Below are 19,573 nucleotides of genomic sequence, written 5' to 3'. Positions count from 1 at the left end.
ACCATGACAAGACAAAATAAAGAAATTGCGAACCAAATTAAAATTCAGAATGCAGAAATGACGAAACGAAATGCAGAAACCACGAGACAAATGTGTGCGATTAAAGAACAAAACAAAAAAATTCTGTTACACCTAAGTCATATTGAAGACGAGGCAAAAGAATCTCGAGAAGTGATAGGAAACTTAATAACAGGTTACAATCAATTGAGAACAGACATTGACAAGGTACAAGTGTACGTACAAACATTGCGTAATGACACTAAGGACGAGATCAAAACATTACGTAACAACACCCAGGGCGAAGTCAAGAAACTAGAGAAACAGATAAACGTAATTACTAGACAAGCAGCAGGTACAGCGCGTGAAATTGTTGAAAACAGTGTGTTACACAAACGTATCACAAGAGCAGCGCTGAAAAGATATGATAACCGCATAGTCAAAATAGAAGCGCAAACGAAGCGACAATTTCAGAAATTGCAAACAGAGTTGTTGCAAACCATTGAAGAGCGTAGTGAACAGGATCGAACAAGCACAGAGTCTGCAACCACATCCGTATCTGTAGCAGCACCGGAAAAACAAGCAATTAACGAAGATATTACACATTTGTGAGTCCAATCACAGGCGGAAAGTAACATACGTGAAATCAGACAACCTGCACAGCAACAAACACGTTTCGAAATTCTTGATGAACAATCGTCATCACAAACACATGCAGAACCACAAATGTATGTTTCAAGACAGTTTGGATCGTGCAATGAAGCAGCAAGGTTAGCCAGACAAGATACCGAACCAATACCTGACAATGGAAAGCCAGGTCGCGAAGAGTACAGTACAATGCATTCAGCTACACGTTCACAACCGATGGAAGAAAATTATTGCGTACCACTCCAACGATACGACGCAAGGGTAGGCGAAAGTTACAGTGGACAATATCCAATGGATCTACCACAACCGGAAAGAACGACGGGAGAAATGATCAGAAACAAAAGTGGCGAAGAATCGCGAATTTCATATGGAACTATGACGAAGTACGACAACGATCATTTCCTCACAGTCAGAAAATTTCAACAATTTCGAGAAGGAAACTCATTACATCCACGAACTTTTATTGATCAATTCCGAGTAGGATTACCAGAACACTGGACGCTAGCACACAAATTAGACTTTATATGTGCACACATGTCAGGAACAGTCGCAGAAACCATGCAGAATGTTGCAGCGACATGCCGATCGTACGAAGATTTCAGAGAGAAGTTTCTCTCACGATATTGGTCCAGCGAAGCACAGAACAGAGTGAAGTGCGAATTATTACAGAACCCATATTTTGAAAATTCAGGAGAGAAGAGTCCCGTGAAATTTTTCGAATTAATGGCAAAGAAAAATCAATGCTTCGATGTACCATACAGTGACGGAGAGTTGATTAAATTATGCGCGATGAAGCTACCATTGAAATACCAGCAATCATTAGTAGGTCGCGGAGGCAATGACGTCGAAGCATTTAAAGGTATTCTAAGGGAACTAGAGTTCACATTTTCGGAAGATGACGCAAGAAAAAGACGAAGCGCACGTGAAAACGAAAGCAAAAAGCAGTGGAATCCACAAGACACAGTACGAAGAAACAATAATTACGAACCATGTGATAACTTCGGACCAACAAACGGCAATAGATTTTAAACAAAGAACCGGTCATGGATTTAGAAGAGAATATGGCAATAACTATAATTCACCCAGGAACGGCAACAACTATTACAGAGGGAATAACGACAACCGGAACGGGTACTGGAGAACCAATAGACCGACAAATTATCAACAAAGAAACCACTATCAACAAGCTGAACAAGAAAAGAGAATACAGATAGAAGAGGTGGAGGTAAGACCACCAAACACAGATAAACGTTCGAATTGACAGCTAAGCGCTCATGCGAAAGAGAATGACGCACCGACCCAGGACAATTGCAGCACCTTGAACAGAGAAGTAAAAATCTTATCACGAGAAGAAGAAGAAGGAAGAAACAAATCCGCAGGGACCAGATGAAAACGAAGACAAGAAAATAACAATATCGTGTTGGGACGAAATTAATTGGGAGAATACTGACGAGGAAGATAAATTACCAGAGGCATGCACAACGAATGTAGGAGGAAAGGACGAAGTAATGAGTATTGCAGAACTATTTGAGATGGAAACCAGGGAAAGCGAATTCAATGAGGATAATGCGCAGTCGACAGAAGTTGAAAATAAGTTACGAGTGGGCACACAACCCAACGTATATAATGAAGGAAGTTATGAAGCGATAATTGGAGCATTTAGATGCGATTATGTGGAAGTAGCGACGAAGAAGGAGAAGATAGACGAGGATGAGGAAAAAGTAGAGGATGTTGAAGAAAGCGTAAATGAAGGAAGAAATAGAGAAGAGGAAATAAAAGAGAGAGAAATAGCAGTCGAAGCTTATCCTACAGAAAGTTCGAATTCACAAGGGAAATTCCTAAAAAGACTCATGTATGATTCAGTGGAGGATTCGTTGATGCAAGAAGAAGAAGAACAGAACCAACCCTTTCAAATTCAACCAATTGTGAAGGCCATGGTACAGCATTTCCCAGTCAATATTGTAATTGATAGCGGAAGTGAACTGACTGCGATATCAGAAAATTTATTCATGCAGTGTAATGCCAATGAGGAATTGCCAGTTCCGAAAACACGTAACATTAAAGTAAGAGGTCCTATTACAAACAATGCTGCGGAAGTTACGAGACAAACACGGTTAACTCTTTCGTGCCAAGGTCAAAAGATCGAAGCCAACTTCGTGATTATACCTAAACTAACTGTAGATTTGATTATAGGTGCAGATTTTTTAAATGGGAGACGAGCGATAATAGATATGGGGAAAGGTAGCGTAACATTCGGGAATGTCACACTTCTCTTTGAGCGAAAGCTAAAATTAGAAGAAATACCAGTTATAAACAAACAATTAAGAATGACGCGAGATAAAGAGGATGAAGAATTAGAATGGTATGCAGAAAAGGGGGAATCGCCTCAACTCATGTTAGAAGTCCGTAAAGAAATCGACGAAGAACTGCAAGAAGTTCACGGTATTTCGGAACACAGTAAAAGAGAATTAGAGGGTATTTTACGAGATAAATCAGAGGTATTTTTACCTAAGACTGGCAGTATTAAACACTTTCAGTACAAGTTTGAAGTAAAACAGCACAAACCATTTAGAGTGCCACCCTATACAATCCCATTAAGCTACAGGAATAAAGTATTCCAGGAGACATCTAAAATGTTAGATGACGATATTACTGAACCAGCTACCTGAACATATAACAGCCCGCTCCATATTGTACAAAAACGAGAAGGGAGCATCAGGTTAGTGCTTGATTCCAGACAGATCAACACAATCATAATCACTGAGACAGATCGCCCAGAAAAATTAGAGGAATTGATACAAAACTTCCACGGTACTAAGATATTTTCATCAATTGATTTACGGAGTAGTTTCTGGCAAATAGAATTGGCCCCAGAATGTAGAAAATTTACAGCATTTATCGTATTCGGTAGATGTTACCAGTTTAAATGATTGCCATTTGGTTTAAACATATAATCAGCAGCGTTTATTAGGGGATTTAATAATATACTCAGTCCTGAAATTCTACAAAAAATTACTTGTTATGTTGATGATGTGATTATAGCAGAACCCTCGTGGGAACATCACAACGACACATTAAATCAGTTTTTACAGATCATGAAAGAGCATGGGGTCACAGTAAATATAACAAAATCAAAATTTGGAAGGCGAGAGGTCAGATTTCTAGGACACAATTTCCGAGAAAGGGGTAATGCCCGACCCAGAAAAACTAACGGCAATCAAAGAATTCTGTACTCCATATAATAAGAAAACTCTCAGAGGATTTCTAGGTCTCACCGGGTTCTATAAAAAATTGATTTGGTTCGACTCTCTCGCAACACCACGCCTATGTGCATTGACTGGAAAAAACACGCCATGGGTATGGGATCAACAAGCCAATGAAGAATTTTTAAAAGTGATAAACGCACTAACAACAGCACCGATTTTGGCACATCCTGATCTAACACAAAATTTTTGTATGGCCACTGACAGCGCGAAAACAGGTTTAGGAGATGTTTTATTCCAAGAATACGAACAGGCAGGGCTAAGATCATATAGAACAATTGCATTTGCCAGTCGGGTACTCACAAAAAGCGAGAAAAACTATTCAGTCACGGAACTGGAAGCATTGGCCATTGTATGGGGCTTCCAACGTTTGCGATACTTCCTATTCGGAAGAAAAACAAAAGTATACACTGACCACAAGACATTAGAATTTCTGTTATCCGCCAAACTAACTCATGGGAGGTTAGCCAGATGGATGTTAATACTACAAGAATTTGACTTCACTATTACACACATACCAGGACCAGCGAATGTATTAGCAGATGCTTTATCACGATGTCCACAGGGTGCATCCAATAACATAGGTTTGGAAGCAACAGAAGACCAGTTTACAAAGTACTATATGAAACAAGTACCTTTCGAAAACTACATTACGACAGCATTGAAAAACATAGGCAAAGAACAGGACAAGGATCCCGAAATACTAGGAATCAAACCCAAGTGGAGAAGTAAGGATTTTCCAGACATTCCGACAGCACTATCTCGTAAAAAACAATGTTTTATTTTTTAGACGAAATGTTGCAACGAATGAATGGTTAATTTATATCCCAGATGAACTAATTAATAAGTACATACGGTACACACATTTAAGTAATGGCCACTTTGGACCAAAGAAATGCTTTTCAAAAATAATACAAACAAGCCATTTTCCTAATATGGAAAGACGAATTAGAACAGTATTAGTCAAATGCAAAAAATGTATGAGGGCTAAACACGTCACTTTCCAAACCAAACCACCTATGTTTCCAATAATCCCTAAAAGATTAAAACAAATAGCTGCAACAGATTTGATGGGGCCTCTCCCACGCACAAAAAATGGATATATTTTCATATTTGTTGTTTTGGAACTTACTTCTAAATATGTTACCTTGACACCATTGAAACGGGCAACAGGTGTTACTATAAGTAAAGCATTTAGACAAGATTTTCTCAGACAAGTAGGTCGAGTGGAACGAATAATTTCGGATAATGGCCGACAATACAAATCAGTGCAATGGCAGAACACGTTAAAACAACACAAAATAAAACCCATCTACATATCTAAGTACAAACCTAGCGTAAATCCAGCAGAACGATCTATGAAGGACATAGGCACTTTATGCCGATTATATGCAGGCAAAAGACACAACACTTGGGATATATACCTTACAGATTTTCAAGAAGGAATAAATGAAATGCCACATAGCACTACACTACTACCTCCAGTTACTGTACTTAAAAATATTGACCCCCCAAACATAACCAGAGAAAATGTTAGATTTCCTGTTGTACCACGTAGACAGCACAAACAAGTCATAGCAACAACACTCTCCAACATCAGAAAGGCAGCCATTAAAAAAAAAGAAAGAGGAGATAGAACAGCAATTAAAAGAACATTCTCAGTAGGCCAGAAAGTATTTGTAAAAACACACCATCTCTCCAGCAAACAGAAACACAAAATACATATGTTTTACGCTGCATACAAAGGACCTGTCATAATTAGCCGAACTGCTCATGATAATGCTGTGGAACTAATGAACCCAAAAACAGGCAAAACCTTAGGACTTCACCATGTGAGCCATATCAAAAAGTTTGAAGATTAATTTTATTACTGGTAAATAATCTGCACAATATTTCAAGATTATGTTGCAGATAAGATCGTCAGGAGAAATAAGAATGAAGAGAAAGGAAGGTGGGCAAAAGAAAGTAGTTTAAATAAAAACAAAAACAAAAACAAAAATAACACCAATAGTACCATAGATTAAGGTGAAGGGATAAAGCGTAGATAGTCTAAGAGCATGAAATACTAAAATGCTATACACCACGACACTACACAAAAAATAAAAAAACTAATTTGAGGATTTTTGTAGAAGTTAAGACTCAAAATATCTTAGAAATGTGACATGGAAAGGGCACCGAAATTTGTAAAGCTTTTAAGAAGGCGTAAAACAATGTAGGTACTAGACATATGTTAGATGATTATAAGTAAAACTTTTTGTAAGAACCATTGTAAAAACTCCAACAAAGACCAGATGCAACGACCCACAAGTTGCAACAAGAGAAGTATCAAGAAAGAAAAGGACGTAATTAGCAAGACACGATTCCTACAAGGCAGAAGCATTGAGAGAAAGGAAAGGATAACGAGACCAACAGAAGGCCCTTGTATCGTTGTATCGAAAGTGGGCAATAAATCTGCTCGCAGAACCCTGCTGGGACGGAACACCGAGCCGCACAGTGTCAGAGCCCTGCAGAGACGCGACAGGACGCCGAACGCCGGAAGGGTCTCCGAGTGCCCCGACTCGGCAGAGCGAGCAAAAAACGCCCCGACGAGACGACGGCTTGGGCAAGCCACCTCTGGCAAAAAATGTGTGTAAAACTCACACTACCGCTATTAAACAGCATGCTGATGCACAAAACTGAAGAAAACTTCCACAAAGTAAAAATGACACGCCCAAACAATTTATCAAACTGTTACTAAGAGGAGAACTTCAAAGCGACTAGTTATTAATACATATTTCCATGTCCTGCCCAGAGAAGAACCAAGAAGCAAGTAAGAAGCAGAGAAAAAGCAGGAAGAACAGAAGTTGAAGATGCGCAAGATTGAGACCAAGAAAGAAGATGGGTGAAGAATAGACGACATACCTTCCCAAATCCCTATCCTATTGTAAACTAGTCGTCTGCGAAGTATTACAACGAAAAACGACCGCTTTCAGCGACACATAACGATGACTTTCACGCATACAAAGCCAGTAAACCACGAGATTCTGCACTCACAGCTCCATTCCATTATGGGACCTCTACAACAACAACACACACTTGCAAAGCCAACAAGGAACGACGAATGAAGCTGTACATCAAATACTTGCCCACATCCATCTCGCTCAAGTCCGTCATCTTCGTGCAAAAAAACATTTGCCAACCTCATGCTTAAACATTCATAGGATTGTGTGAATGTGTGAAATCAAATTACGTGATGCAGGAATTGTGCAAAAGAAATGTGAGAAAAACTAAATAAGTTAAGCACACCCGACAGCTAATAAACTATAAAATAACAGTCATTGACTATGGACTTAAGTAAAAAAATAGACTAGCGATAAAAATAAGTCATTAGTTCTGAAATGGACAGTATATAAAGAACAAAAGTAAGGCATAATAAACACTAAAACTATATGCCACTCATTTTCTCCTCATAAAAATAAAAGAATAACTATATTTTATTTATTTTCTCCTTATAAAAACAAAGAATAAAAAATTATCTTGTTGGAGGTTTTCCCTTTTTTTAACATTTGTACCATTTGCTAGGATAATATCTCAATACTTGTGTATGTATATTTCTTTGTCAAAGCAATTCTTGGAAACAATTATTATTTGTTAGTGTAACAATGTTGAAATGAGTGTCTAGAAACAAAAACATTTTACTTGTACATGATATTTAGAAAATGTGTTATGAATAGATTTTACTTAATTACTACATTTATAAAAATATATATTTCTAAGAAAAACGATGTGAAAGACACCTCACTTTCGATAACAAACTTCTTAAAAAACAAACTTCACACTTAAATAGAGAAATAAAATAATTAAAAATTAATAATAGTATAAAAATATTCTTCTCTTGTCATTTTTGAGAATAATGTGGAAGAATATAAAAATATAAATTAGCAATACAAACTAGCATAGAATCAGAATAACGTGGCTGAACAGTAGGCAACAAAATTTAGATAAAGGAATAATTTTTGACTGATCTACACAATGATTCAATAATTGCCTAAATTCAGTGCAAAAATTAAGTTCGAAGGGCGGTGACATCTAAGGTGTCAGGCAAATCCAACACCTTCCATGAAAATCCTGACATGATAAGCAAATCCAGTAGTGTGTCACATAGCTCCGAATAAATCGTGACATTAAATTAACCAAAGTAATACGAGTAACGAGTGAGCAAATGGAATACCACAGACTAACACAAGAATGCCTAAATGCATGTCATACCTTCCCACCATGAGACAGACGCAGTTCCGAGGGGAGAAACGAGAACAGAAGCTGAGAGCAAAACTGTGTTAAGTTAGAAGGCCCTAAGATAAGGGACGGACACCCACGTCGCCAGCTAACCGTTAGCACCACCCCTCAGCCGATCTTAAAAGCTAGAGCCCTCCAGAAGAACAGTATAGATCTTACGATAACACAAAAAGGGCCACCCCAGACGCATGTTTTAGCATGAGACTTTTTCGCTTCTGTTACGTCAGGACCACCCCCCAGCCTATGTTAAAAGAACATTATAGATCTTACGATAACATTTAAAGGACCACACCAGCTGCAAGTTTTAGCGTGAGACTTTTTCGCGTCTCTGTTACGTTGCAAACTTTAAAAACATTGCCCCACCACGAAAAGTATAACGTTTCTCATTGGATAGACAGAATTTTTGTAGGTCGAGCTTAAGGTTAACATTGACACCCTGATTGGTCAGATGAAAACACAGCCAGATAGTTTTTTTTAAACCAACTTCGGTAAATTGTAGTAAGGAGAAGTTAGGGGAGAGTTGCTTCCGAGACGGCGAGGTGAGCGGAGCTGTGCTGCTCGCCGCCCCCTGACGAACACCGATAAGGTAATGAACGCACGTGATGGCGCATAACAGCGCATAAAGCGTCACTCAGAACTGCAGAAGTCTCATCTGTTATACCCCCTTTTTGCGTAATACTAGTGTCGATCGTCAATTAAAGCTCATGGTGTTCACATTTGCCACTTAAAGTAAAAATCTGAAACACAATGATTTTTCTGTTATATAGTTATTGAGAAGCCACATCAGTCACTGTAATTTACGACAAGTTAGTTAAGTAATTAAAGATAATTGAGGGTCACTGTAGACCATTTTGATAGTTTTCTCTTTTGTGAAACTTAATTTAAACCTAGATTATAGATGTGATATGGCATAGGTCATCCTTCGGTCCATTGTAGAACTTGGAAACCCACTCAGGGAATATTCGTTCACATTTTTGTTGAACGCAGTTGGTTTTTATCATCCTGTATTAAAACATTTCTTTTTATCAATAGTGCAATTTATAAACAATGTTTTGTGAGTAGAATAAAATTTCCGATGGTAAACTTAACTGCTTTTTCGACGTTATTTTACCGGCTAACTAAAAATAGGAAAGCCTTGAACCCCTTCCACTAAATTTAGTTAGTATTAAGATTCTTTTACAAGGAGTGCAGTGGAGCTGACGCTGAAATCATTAAGTATTTGGTTATATCATCGCTAGTCTCACTGAACTCTTCTGAACTCTACATGTCACGTGTGGTCTGGCGTCTCCTTACCAGCAACAGATCCCAGGTTCAAACTAGTCAATTCCCTAAAAAACACGCTCAGACCGTCGTTGCGCGAAAGTGGTAGGGAGACACGATATAGAACAAACAGACACCACGCAGAATGTTAGAACTTTCATCATCCAGCAATCAATTTGGATAGTTACATACAGTTTTGTAAGTGATGGGCGTGCAAGAGATCATGTGAAGCAATACTAAATGCATTTTATAAATACTACCTAGAGCGGATGTTCAGGCGCCCACTCATGATGGAAATATATTGGATCTAACTGCAACTAACAGACCTGACCTCTTTGAGTACGTTCACCATGAAACTGGTATCAGTGACCTGAGGCAGCTGTAGCAACAGTGATTAGCAAAGTAAAAAGGGTAACTAAAACAAGTAGAAGGATTTATATGTTCAGTAAACTAGACAAAGGGGTTGTGTAACTTCAGACATTTATGGTTCAAATGGCTCTGAGCACTATGGGACTTAACATCTATGGTCATCAGTCCCCTAGAACTTAGAACTACTTAAACCTAACTAACCTAAGGACAGCACACAACACCCAGCCATCACGAGGCAGAGAAAATCCCTGACCCCGCCGGGAATCGAACCCGGGAACCCGGGCGTGGGAAGCGAGAACGCTACCGCACGACCACGAGATGCGGGCTCAGACATTTATCTCTGTGTAAGAACACGTAGAAGAACTACTGCTCATGTTAGAATAATTGACCATGCACTTGACACATATATATAAATAGTAGAACAGTTCGTGATATGAGGGACCCTCCACTGTATATAGTCACTCTAAACAAACTTCTAAAGGAACTGAGACTATTGCATAATAGGTACAAAACAAAGCATGGCGCTATAGATAGAGAGGAGTTGAATGACACACGTTTGGTTGTCAAGAAGGCAATGCGTGGAGCCTTCAACGATTACTGTTGAAGAGTATTGTTGAAAGATCTCTCAGAAAATTCTGATAATATGTAAAAGCTGTCAGTGGCACCAAAGTTAATGTCCAGACATTCATGGATGACACAGAGACTGAAACCGAGGACAGCAAAGCAAACGAAAAAAGCTGTACTACATTTCAAGTTTTCCTTTACAAAGAAAAAATCAGGTGCAGTACTACAATTTAATTATCGCGCCACCAGCATTCTGAGCGACGTAGATATTAGTGCCAGTGACACTGAGAAAGAACTGAATATTCTAAAACTGAAGAATGTTCCAGGGTCCAATGGAATCCCTATCAGATTCTATACAGAATTTGTGGCTGAGTAAAACCCTCATTTAGCCTGCCCGGTTAGCCGCGCAGCCTAACGCGCTGCTTCCCGAGCGGGAAGGCGTGCCGATCCTCGGCACGAATCCGCCTGGCGGGTTAGTGTCGAGGTCCGGTGTGCCGGCCAGTCTGTGGATGCTTTTTAAGGCGGTTTTCCATCTGCCTCGGCTAATGCGGGCTGGTTCCCCTTATTCCGCCTCAGTTACACTATGTCGGCGATTGCTGCGCAAACACTGTCTCCACGTACGCGTACACCATAACTACCCTACCACGCAGACACTGGGGTTACACTCGTCTGGTGTGAGACGTTCCAGGGGGGGTCCACTGGGGGCCGAACCGCACAATAACCCTGGATTCGGTGTGGGGCGGCGGTGGGGTGAGTGGACTGCTTAACCTGTTGTGGGGTTGTGTAGCACTGTGGGCTACGGCGGGGACGAAGCCTCGCTGTCGTTTCTAGGTCCCCATTCCCATACAATACAATACAAAACCCTCTTTTACCCCTCGAACAAAGAAGTATGCTTACTAGTTGGAAAAAAAGCACAGGTCAAACCCGCGTACAAAAAGGGTAGCAGAAATGATCCACATTCCACAAAACTACCGTAATCTCATCGAAATCCGTCTGTTGCAGAACCCGAGAACACATTCTCAGCTCAAAGGTAATGAGATATCTCGGACGGAATCATGTCCTCCATACAAACCAGTACAGATTCCGAAAACATCAGTGATGTGAAACCCAACACCAGTTTTTCTTCTCACATGAAAGCCCTGGATCAAGGTAGTCAGGTGGATGCACCGTTTCTTGGATTTTAAAAGAATTTGAATAATACTATGCCTACGCTTATCACCCAAAGTAGGAGCATATGGGATATCAAGCGAAATTTGTGAGTGAAGATTTCTTGGCAGGGAGAATACAGCGTGATGTCTTGAAAGGAGAGTCACCGACAGGTGTAGAACTAACTTCAGATGTTTTCCTGGGAAGTGTGTAGGAGCCTGCTTCTTAATATTGTACATTTATGGTCCGTGTGGGACCCGTACCAAATAGGACTAAAGAGGGATATTTAACGTTTATAAGTAAGAGCAGCACGAATGGCTACAGATTTTTTGATGCATGGGTCACGGAGATGCAGAAAAAACTACAGTCGCTATTTCTTGAAGATAGACACAAACTACGGTGTGAAACCCTACCTACAAAGTTTGAAGAACCAGCTTTAAGCGAGGAATCTAGGAATGCTTTATACTCCCCTACGTATCATTACCGGAGGTATCGCATGGAGAAAATTTGTCTAATTACAGAGCGCAGACAAGCATATAAGCACGGGAAGAAATTTTAACGTACGTTTCAGTGGTAGGTACCCTCCGTCATACATTTCCAGAGTGCAAATGTAGATGTAGATTACTGTACAGCAATTTTAATCCCGAAGTTGGTTTTCTGCTATTGGGGGCAGACTAGGCACCGACATAAAGGAAGTTCTGGATTCCCTCACTGCCCACGAATCACGATATTAAAAAAGAGACTGGTTTCATTCAGTCGTCGACAGGACATTGAAGAAAAATAGTTTTCTCTTCGTGTACAAAAATTCAGTCTTTATTGTAGCTTTCGAGGTGTCTCAGCGGGCTACGGAACTCGTATCGTAGGGAGTGGAGTAATAATCTCTGTCCGGTTAACACGATTTAGGCTCTTCATGCAAGTGTCCAGGTGATTTCTGTGTAAAGGCCACTGCCAGTTTCCTTCTCTGTAGTTATCTAGCTGTTCAAAATGACTACTTCATCGACTGAACATTTTATCCTCTTAAACTAAGGAATTAAAGATTACGTGTTTCGAAGACGATACATTGAAAATATACTTTGTAACACATTCTTGCAAGAAAACTAATAAAGTCATGTTAATGTTTCAGTCGGTGATGTCAACACAGAAGAACACCGTCGTTCTAGCATATAGCGGAGGACTGGACACTTCATGTATCCTCCGCTGGCTTATCGATAAAGGGTACGACGTGATCGCTTATATGGTAAGTTTTTGTATTTGTTATATACGAAACTAAATGCAGAAAAAATATTTTCGCAATATATTACTTATATGAGCGATGTAGTCTCAGGCGTTTGTGAGGCTCAGCATGCATTGAATGATTATTTCATCAAACTGGGATAAATTGGCTGGGAGACTCCGAGAGGCCTAATTGCAGAATGGCCTCTTTCCGTGCATTGTGTCTTAAGTGTATCTGTTGAGTGTAGGTGACTGTGCGTATGGCGTGGAGTCATGTTTTGTTGTATGATGAGATAATGGGGAGGGTGATACGTTGCGCCAGCACGTATCCGACTCTCATCAAATGACAGCAAGGGAAGCGCCGAGCTTAACGCCCTCATCTGATGGACGGAACGCCATCCACAACGCCACGTGTCCTCACTCCGTGGCACACTGCGGATAGGTCTGGAATTTCATTCAGGACATTGGAACAAAGTCTGGTGATCAGGAACTTTTCACCCTTGATGCAAAAATAGTGGTGGTGATTTGAACAGGCTAGCTCCGAGTCAAGTGCCAACGCACAGGTCTACCTCGACTTTGGCTACAGACACAGATAGTTTGCCAGAGACAGGCTAAATTCTCGTACACGGCTCTTGCTCCATCTTCGCTGATCCACTAAACTGTGCTTACCAAACCAAGTCACTGGTGTGAGTAAACAGAGAATCACGGTTTGTCAATGGTATGCTTCCACCGTTGCTTCAGTATGCAGCGTGGCGCTGGAAGATACCTACGTATGCAATAGCAGTAGGGTGTAAAACACATATGACGTATGGTAGATAAACAGTTTTTCTCTGAAGTGATAGTATAGCGTTACCACATTATTTGCGTAAAATTAATAGTCACGGAAGCCTCACAATCTTTCCTCGAGCACTCGGGTGCTTAACACCTCGATTCTATTCCACTGTCTACTTTCTCATAAGCGCTTACACGTAGAAGCGCATATTAGCCATCACTTTGACGAAAATAACCCAATCTTATTCTATCTTACTACTGCTTACGAAAGAATGATTTGGGCCTCTGCGTCAGATTAGTATAAGATTGGTCCATTTCTAACATTGTTTCTGTTCTTCGTAAAATTAGTGTGTAAGAAGAAATCGGAGAACAATGAGAATGGATTAGAAAAAAGCTTTAAGACGTAATAGACTACGAATATTTCGTGTTAGGGGAAATTCGATAAACTTTACACCTTTGGGTCTTCACCCAGACATAAATATGTTACTTGGCTGAACTGTGCCATATTTATTTGTTATTAGGCGCTTCCTCGGTAAAAGCGGAATGATAAAACGCACGTCTACAAAGGAAATTTAGAATAATTTGTTTAAATATCGCATTTCAGCTGAGAGTTAAGCTGTTCTCACACGGGACGTGTTTCTGACCGCCAGACGTGATGTCCGTTGTGATTGGTGCACGCTCTGAAACGACCTGCTACATCGCCCGGAACGTGCTCCTTATCGCTCTCCAGCGGTAGTTCCCGGCTGCATCTGGCGCGTAAATTCCACAGTTTCTTTACGACATTGGAAGCGCGCCGAACAGCAGCATTAATTGTCGTAGAAGAGTGGAGATAATCGTAAAGAAGATTCTGCACTCGTCGATGGCTTGATCAACAAATTACTGGTAGTGGAACACTACGTAATGATGTATTAAGATTTGAAATACATAGTAATAGAAATTCTTCGTTAACACACTTGAATATTCCCTCCATTTCCGGTTTTAAACTGAATATAGTTAAAGTATAGTGTCTAACGCGGGTTTACACATGCATACTACCCACATTCTTGATGTTGCATTGACTACCATCACTTTGAAGTAATTTACTTCATCGTATAATTTCAAGAGCGAGATGTTTTTCGTAATTTCATTTGAATGGAAGAGGAGATTTTTTCTAAACTGCTCACCATCACTGAAAGAGATATTTACTGACAAGATACAGACACGAGGCAGTCTTTAAAAGCAAGAGATAAATATTATGTATGCTACACAGAAGTTTCATAATAGCAAAAACTTCCAGTGTGTACTTTTGTTTACTTTCTCACTTAGACTGACCAGTCACGTTAAGATTTCTGGCCACTGTGTAAACATTCCAGCCGTTGACCTTTGCAACAAGAATTGCAGCAAATACGTTATTTATAATAAATAACATAGTCTCTTGCAGATAATATTCATCTTCAATTAATAAGATGAACCCAGAATCTTTTAGAAAACAATAGGTGAAAAAAATAATTCTGAGGGAGGTGAACACTAATATGCTATGTTTTATTTCACAGCTCATAGCCCTTCTACTACACTACAACTCTTATACTACACTACAGTTCCAAAACAGCACCCAGCTCTCCATATATGGTGTACACTGACTAAGGACTGTACCTAGAAATGTTATTTTCCGATTTTTAACTGTGACAAATTGTATCAAAACGACGCGCATTTGATAGATCGTCATTGTGCCGTAGCACTGAAGCAGTGTATTTTCATAGGACACACGTTATAACGCTAAAAACATCTAATATAGGAAGCCTGTGACTATCGATACATTGTTTCCTGTCATTTTATTATAACAAAATGTAGCTAGAACTACGCGTTTTCGATAGGTCCTCAATTTGCTGAAGCTTTGGAAGAGCTTATTTTTCATACCACTTACGCTGTTATAATGGAAACCGACCAAATGAAAATTTGAATTCCATATAATATGACTGTCCCTAAGTTCTGCCTGTGACGCAAAAACGACGTCGCATCTCAGTGGCCACGCTCCCCTACGGGAGGCAAATGTCTGACATGCCAGATTCTTCATTTTAGGCTCTGTAGTGTAGTACACGTGGAATTCCACGATGCGACGTCACCAGTTCCTCGTCCACTTTGTACTATTTGGGAGCGAAGTAAAGAAGAAAAATTTACTTCTATCATGTAATCGTTTCGCACGAATAATAATAATAATAATAATAATAAACGTTATCACGATTAATACGCTGCAGGAAAACCGTTAGCGTTCAAAACAGCTTACTTTCATCTCGGAATGGATAAATACACTACTGGCCAATAAAATTGCTACACCACGAAGATGACGTGCTACAGACGCGAAATTTAACCGACAGGAAGAAGATGCTGTGATATGCAAATGATTAGCTTTTCAGAGCATTCACACAAAGTTGGCGCCGGTGGCGACACCTACAACGTACTCACATGAGAAAAGTTTCCAACCGATTTCTCATACACAAACACCGGTTGACCGGCGTTCCCTCGTGAAACGTTGTTGTGATGCCTCGTGTAAGGAGGAGAATTGTGTACGATCACGTTTCCCACTTTGATAAAGGTCGGATTGTAGCCTATCGCGATTGCGGTTTATCGTATCGCGACATTGCTGCTCGCGTTGGTCGAGATCCAATGACAGTTAGCAAAATATGGAATCGGTGGGTTCAGGAGGGTAATACGGGACGCCGTGCTGGATCCCAACGGCCTCGTATCACTAGCAGTGGAGATGACAGGCATCTTATCCGCATGGCTGTAACGGATCGTGCAGCCACGTCTCGAGCCCTGAGTCAACAGATGGGGACGTTTGCAAGACAACAACCATCTGCACGACCAGTTCGACGACGTTTGCAGCAGCATGGACTATCAGCTCGGAGACCATGGCTGCGGTTACCCTAGACGCTGCATCACAGACAGGAGCGCCTGCGATGGTGTACTCAACGACGAACCTGGGTGCACGAATGGCAAAACGTCATTTTTTCGGATGAATCCAGGTTCTGTTTACAGCACCATGATGGTCGCATCCGTGTTTGGCGACATCGCGGTGAACGCTTATTGGAAGCGTGTATTCGTCATCGCCATACTGGCGTATCACCCGGCGTGATGGTATGGGGTGCCATTGGTTACACGTCTCGGTCACCTCTTGTTCGCATTGACGGCACTTTGAACAGTGGACGTTACATTTCAGATGTGTTAAGACCCGTGGCTCTACCATTCATTCGATCCCTACGAAACCCTACATTTCAGCAGGATAATGCATGACCGCATGTTGCAGGTCCTGTACGGGCCTTTCTGGATACAGAAAATGTTCGACTGCTGCCCTGGCCAGCACATTTTCCGGATCTCTCACTAATTGGAAACGTCTGGTGAATGGTGGCCGAGCAACTGGCTCGTGACAATACGCCAGTCACTACTCTTGATGAACTGTGGTATGGTGTTGAAGCTGCATGGGCAGCTGTACCTGTACACGCCATCCAAGCTCTGTTTGGCTCAATGCCCAGGCGTATCAAGGCCGTTATTACGGCCAGAGGTGGTTGTTCTGAGTACTGATTTCTCAGGATCTATGCACCCAAATTGGGTGAAAATGTGATCACATGTCAGTTCTAGTATAATATACCCGTTGATCACCTGCATTTCTTCTTGGTGTTGCAATTTTAATGTCCAGTAGTGTACAAGCCTTGTATGGTTTTAAAGGGAATCTTATACCAGTCCTCCTGCAAAAGAGTGGCAAGTTCAGGTGACGGTGATGGAGGTGGATAGCGATCACGCACCCTGCTCTCCAAAGTAGACCACAAAGGCTCAATGATGAGATCTGGTGACTGTGGTGAACAGCGGAGTTGCGACAATTTATCCTCGTGCTCACAAATCTAGTCCTGGACGCTGACAGCGATGCGAACAGGGTCCCTGTCATCTTCGAGCATTGGGGTACAAAGATTGTACGATGGGATGGACCTGCAATCCCAGCATGTGGCGCTCCCTTCGTGTGGTTCTGGTGCTGACAGCGTTCGCCAGTGCGACATTCAGTTCTGCGGTGACTTTTGCAACCGTCTTCCTTCTAATTTTCGTCACAATCTTCTTCAATGCTCGTCTGTCACTATCACTCAACACAGTTTCGTCCGAGTCGTGACTTCGCTTTCCCTAGATACGGTATAAATCTTCGATACAGCGCCTCTTGAAACATCGAACACTTCGGGTCCCTCGGTTACAGAAGCACACACCATACGAACACAATTTGCCCACGTTCAAATCCACTCAACTCCAACATGATACACTCACAAGTACACTGAATACTATTCTGACCATGACGGACACCTGCAAAGTACTGAGGGTGCCGTTCGTGGCAGATACAACGGTGTGCGGACATTTGCCATGCCGGACATTTGCCACGCCGGACATTTACCACGATTTTACCTGCTGCGAAGGGTTAGGTCTCTTGTCTCCCCCTCCTCCTCCTCATCGCTGTCGCGCAGTAATGGTACTTACTGAGCCTTTCCCCTGGTTTACTTAACATAGGACCAGAATCTCTTTGGATTTTCTGCCACTTTTTTAGAGAGACTTTCGTTGTGGAAACTATTAAATGCATCTCGGATTGAAATCCGCACCAAATTTCGAGCCTTAGTAAAACTTCGCCAATCTTGGAGATTTTGCGTTCGTCTACATTATACGTGCCTTTTTCGGTGCTCCTGCAGCAGCTTTCTGTCGTGTTTTGTGTACCGTGGGGTGTAAGTTCCGTCTGTTTTAATTTATTTGCTATGAATCTCTCGAGTGCTGTTGATACTATTTCTTTGAACTTAAGCCACATATGGTCTTCACTTAGATAGTTTGGAAGGATTGGAGACTGTCTCTTAGAAAGACGCCAACCGAATTTTTAGCTGCTTTTATAAATAGATAGATTTCGTGTTTAGTTTTGGTGAATTTCTTTGTTACGGAATTGAGCCTCGCTCGACTGTGTGGTCACTAATCCCTGTATCCGTCGTGATGCTCAGGATTATTTGTAGTTTAGAGGTCAAGTGTGTTTCTTAACCATTTACAATTTGAATGGCCTCGTGAACTAATTGTTCAAAATAATTTTAAAAAAAAGCATTTAGAACAATTACGGAAGTTGTTTTCTATCTACAATAGGGTCTGAAAATGTACTTTTGTCAACATACGGAAGATAGATTGAAGTCACTGCCAACTATAATTGTACGGGTAGCGTACCTATTTGTGATGAGACTCGAGTTTTCTTTGAACTGTTCAGAAACTGTTTCATCTGAGACCGGGGATCGGTAAAAGGAGCCAGTTATTAATTTATGCCGGTTGTCTAATATAACCTCTGCCCATATTAAGTCACAGGAACTATCTGCTTTAATGTCGCTTGTGAGCTAAAACACACATTGCATTATTTTTCCTTAAGTTGTGCTTCTTGTTTCTGTTGTAGTGCAGATCATTACAATTATGGCTTTTCCCTCCAAAACCTAGGATGGTTTCTCTGTGACGCTGTAAATACCAGAGCTAAACAATGTAGAACAACAACGTACGTTAGAATCATAGCATTCTGTATTACTTCATTTCCTTATTTCTAACATTTTAAAATTGTACGTCGACTTTAGATGACATGTCAATCATAGATGTTCTTATCGCTATTTAGTGAACGTATTTTCAGTCATGTTTGAACATTGTCACGCTACAGTTTATTAACTAATGTTTCGCCGCAAGGGATATCCGATTTTAGAGAGTAAATTAATATGGAGTATGTCGTTCTTCTTTTCAAACATTCACATTTCCATTTCTTCTTTCCTTATTGTCTTTTGGTCATGAAGTTGTAGTAATTAAAGTAGGCACAAATGCAGTGATCAAAAAGAAATGATTAGCTTACATTCGCATTCTCTTTACATCGTTCCTTTCTTGTTGCTCCCATGCCAATGCACTGTTTCTGTCGCAATCAGTAAGCGTGAAAGGAAGCTACCCTACAGACAGAGGGATCTATATTTATACTTGGCAGAACTAATTACATACTGACATAATCGCCGGTATTGCTTTCGTTTCCGAAAAGTTATAAATATTTCGATTTCGGAAAA

The 19,573-nt window shown here is 40.7% G+C and overlaps 2 protein-coding genes across 2 annotated transcripts in view; one reads left to right on the top strand and one right to left on the bottom strand.

The window, feature by feature from the left end:
* LOC126184789 (argininosuccinate synthase) overlaps positions 1–19,573 on the top strand; it is a 207,364-nt gene that overhangs the window by 37,361 nt on the left and 150,430 nt on the right. The window contains exon 2 of the mRNA XM_049927362.1: positions 12,646–12,759. Within this exon, the coding sequence (XP_049783319.1) occupies positions 12,652–12,759 (108 nt within the window). The 5' untranslated portion in view covers positions 12,646–12,651. The remainder of the gene's footprint in view (positions 1–12,645; positions 12,760–19,573) is intronic.
* LOC126184790 (band 7 protein AGAP004871-like) overlaps positions 1–19,573 on the bottom strand; it is a 489,046-nt gene that overhangs the window by 454,312 nt on the left and 15,161 nt on the right. The gene's annotated exons all lie outside the window — the stretch shown is intronic.

Source organism: Schistocerca cancellata, chromosome 4, assembly GCF_023864275.1.
Source record: "Schistocerca cancellata isolate TAMUIC-IGC-003103 chromosome 4, iqSchCanc2.1, whole genome shotgun sequence".
In the NCBI taxonomy this organism is placed as follows: domain Eukaryota; kingdom Metazoa; phylum Arthropoda; class Insecta; order Orthoptera; family Acrididae; genus Schistocerca; species Schistocerca cancellata.
The sequence above is the reverse complement of the archived record's forward strand: the minus strand, read 5'-3'. Positions and strand labels throughout refer to the sequence as shown.